At 36.9% G+C, this 3,636-nt stretch overlaps 1 protein-coding gene across 1 annotated transcript in view; it reads right to left on the bottom strand.

Moving 5' to 3' along the window:
• The window catches only part of DMGDH (dimethylglycine dehydrogenase), an 86,211-nt gene that overhangs the window by 17,475 nt on the left and 65,100 nt on the right, over nucleotides 1–3,636 (bottom strand). The window contains 2 exon segments of the mRNA XM_012664481.1: nucleotides 756–783; nucleotides 1,668–1,690. Coding sequence (XP_012519935.1) covers nucleotides 756–783; nucleotides 1,668–1,690 — 51 coding nt within the window.

Raw genomic sequence — 3,636 nt, 5'->3', positions numbered from 1 at the left:
TTCATAGAATTTTAGACTTGCAGAGGGAGATTTTACAGATTAAAATTTTCAGGCACAAAATGAAGCTAAATGGCTTTCCCAGGCCACCCAGCTAGAATCTGGTGACTGGATATAAAAATATTCACTTAAAAAAAAAAACAGTTCTAAAAAAAAAACAAAGATGTGGGGCAGAATATCATTAACCGGTAGCCTAGCCAGAGGAGGTCACAGATCTGCCAACTTACTTCCAATCCACTAGAGATTCTACAGCACCATCCTCTGGCCAGTCCACCTGTTTTTCTTCTTTCCTGTTTATTCTCAGGATTGCAGGTGGTATGAGGTTAAGAGAACTAAGACAGTGTTCTCAATCTTCATTGCATAAAAAACACCTGTGGATCTTTAAAAAGAAACCGGGACCTTACAACCCAGAGTAGATCTACTTGGTTTGGGGTAGGTCAATGTTCCTAAACAAATGGCATCAGAACTACCTGGAGGGCTTATTAAAACAGATAGTTGGGCCCCACCCTTGCCGTTTCTGATTTTTTTTTAGGTCTGGGATGGTACCCAACCATCTGCATGTTCTAACAAATCCCCATGTTACATTGGTGCTGCTGGTCTGTGGCCCACACTTTGAGAACTACTGAGGTAGAGCATTAGGTAATTTTAAAAAGTTCTTCAGGATAGTAATCTTCAGCCAGTTGAAAATCACTGGTCTAAAACAGTCATTCTCAGCCTTTTCTAGAATCGCTTGGGGAAATGAAAAAAAAAGCAAAAACTGATACTTGAGTCCCGACTCCAGTGATTCTCTTTTAATTGCTCTTGGGTGCAGTCTGAGCCCTGGGATTTTTTTTAAAGCAACATATTATTTAAATAAATCATATCCCAGGTGATTCTAATGTCCAGCCAAGACCAAATCATTGAAAATTTTCTGCCTTCTCAATTCCTATTACCATTTACCTCAAATTTCCCCAAGAGAATTGGATACTTTTTATCACTATAACATATTAGAAATTCCTTTCTAACTTGCTGTCTGTGAACAATGGTTTCTTTCCACTTTGATGTTTTAATACTAGCTACTATTCATTGAATACTTAGGATGTTGTGGCCTAGCAGTGTGATTCGCCTCTTTTCCAGTTTTTTTGGTTGTTTTGTTTTTGCTTATTGAATAGTTATCCTTTAAATAATCTTTCCTCAAAAAGAGACCCTGCATCTTCTAGAATCAACGTTATCTTCTAACTTGTGGTTAATGTATATCACGTTTTATTCTCTTTCTACTGGTTAGAAGCTCAAGCCACAGAGCAGGGAGGGTAAGGGAGAGGGAAAAGAGGGAGAAACATACATTATGGAAAAAAATAAAACTATTCTTCCGATCTGCTGAAACACATTACATTAGTACTTGAATCTCTGTGAATCTTGGTGGGTGTTCTCCAGAAATGGACAAAGATTCAGAGTTTCCAAGAGGAAAATTCCAAGAAAAACTATGACTCCATCCTAAAGCAGCTGATTTTCCTTTTGCTCTTGATTAATGTATTTCTTCCATTTCCAACTACAAAAAATCCACTGATTTACCCGAATCCCAAGTTACTTGGAACATATGAAAATACCATTAAGCACAATGACATGAGTTGTTTCAGGTAAAGGGCTTTTAGTTAAGGAGATTTAAAAACTATATGTTCAATTATTTTTACCTGTATCGCAGTTTTGGTAAATGCTTCTTTTCAGGGCCCTGTGGCTCGCTTTCCACAAGATGGCACTGTTGTTTACTGTTAGACAACCCTGCTCGTGAGGAATGGCATTCTCAAAGCTAAGAACGCATCCCTAGGACTGTAGTTCCTGAAATACCATTTGTTTCAAGCTTCACAAGATCTGAGAGCCATCAGGAATATATCTTTAATTTTTAGATCTGTGGCTTAGCAAGGTGTTTAATAAACGGTACTTGATAAATGTCTACTAGATGAATGAATGTGTGTACATGTGTATCAGCTTCACATAAGCCAAATGCCAGTGGCAACTAAGGCTCATGTAATTCTAAGAGAGAAGGAAGCAAGAGCCATCATAACATCTTCCTTTGTGGTCGAAGATTTCTTCAATACTGCATTTTTCTTTTCCCTACTTTCTTACAGATTTTAACAAGAACACAATTTAACCTAATGACGCCTTATCACCCATGTCTTCACCCAGACATTTTCCTCCTTAAAATGGGCAAAGCAGCTATTCTGATCCTACCATAAAACATAAAATTAGTTATAACAAAAACATGACAAGAAGAGTATCAATTAATAAAAGATAGTCCATGCAAATAATACATGTTACCAGAAAAATTCCTGGGCAGTCTTTCAAGTCTGATAAGCACATTATGGAAAAGGACCTCATTGGGAAAAGCAGCAGGTGAGAAAGTTCCACAATGAGGTCAGAGATCTGAGTTCAACATGAGCTAAAGCAATGACCTCCCCCAGGTCACTTTACCTCTCTGCTTTAGTTTCCTCACCCTCAACAAAGAGGGGGTACTAGGGAGGGGTCTCCAGGGACGCTTCTAGCTCTGACACAATATGCCTCTCTATATCGTTTCCTAACATTATGGCCTACACAATCATAGTGTAAACACTTAAGGGCCAAGCAGAGAATTCTATATGTTTGCTTTGAAAGGAAAGAAAGGAAAGAATTGATTTCAAACAATTGTAAAGTGCCAGGGTTTTTGTTTTGTTCGTTTTGGCATCGAATATAAATATCCCTCTGTATTAGCCACTGCTTCTGTTTTCATATAGCATCAATTTTCTGAGCAATACAGATTTACAGTGTATTATGTTTTAAAATGTTGTATGAAGCCAGTTTGGGTAACATTTTGGTTTTTAGGCACAGGACTTGAATTACCAAGTTACAAAGCTTTGTTTGTAATGGTAGTAAGTTTTTCAGGAACCTGTTTCACATTATAGACTGCTACAAAACTATGATAAAATTCTTGTGAAACCACCAAATAGGGTCTAAACAAAATTGATTTAATCTATTCACCAGTCTTGGAGATAAACAAGCATCACTATGATTAAATTGATACCAATTAACCACCGTAATCAACATAATTGAAAAAGACTGGCTCAGTTAGGGCCAGGTCCTTGGGCTACCTGAACCTTTACCCGATAAAATTGTTAAGAATTAACTAGGTGACACCTAAAGGAGAACCAAAAATTCAGAAATTATAAAAACATACCATAAATCAAAATAAGTATCTATTAAACAACTTTGTTCTGAGCTAAATTTTGGTTATTTGGTTAATAATTTCAAAGAACTAGTAAATACCCAATCCACATCTCCTAATGGTCATAAAGAGAGTTTTAAAAATCTGATTTTAGTATGACGAGATCACTTATCTATGCCTTATCCCCAAACAATAATATCCAAACACCGAAGCAAAAGAATCAGTTATCAATCTATCTATTGGCTACCAACAACATAACTTTAGTGCTTTCAAGAGTCAGGCCATTTTTATCCTTATTTTAAACAGCGAAACTAAAACTTCTGTTATCAGAAGGAGCAATCTGCTCCTAGGGTCTGCCTGATTCCAAGCACCTGCTTTCTCTGGTCTGGAGGCAGATGGTATATCATAAAAATAAAAGCCATGGGAAAAATGTACAGAAAGATATTCCCTTCAAAACCCTTTAG

This window comes from Propithecus coquereli, unplaced genomic scaffold (assembly GCF_000956105.1).
Source record: "Propithecus coquereli isolate 6110/MARCELLA unplaced genomic scaffold, Pcoq_1.0 Scaffold9, whole genome shotgun sequence".
NCBI classification, from domain to species: domain Eukaryota; kingdom Metazoa; phylum Chordata; class Mammalia; order Primates; family Indriidae; genus Propithecus; species Propithecus coquereli.
This window is presented reverse-complemented; position numbering and strand designations above follow the sequence as displayed.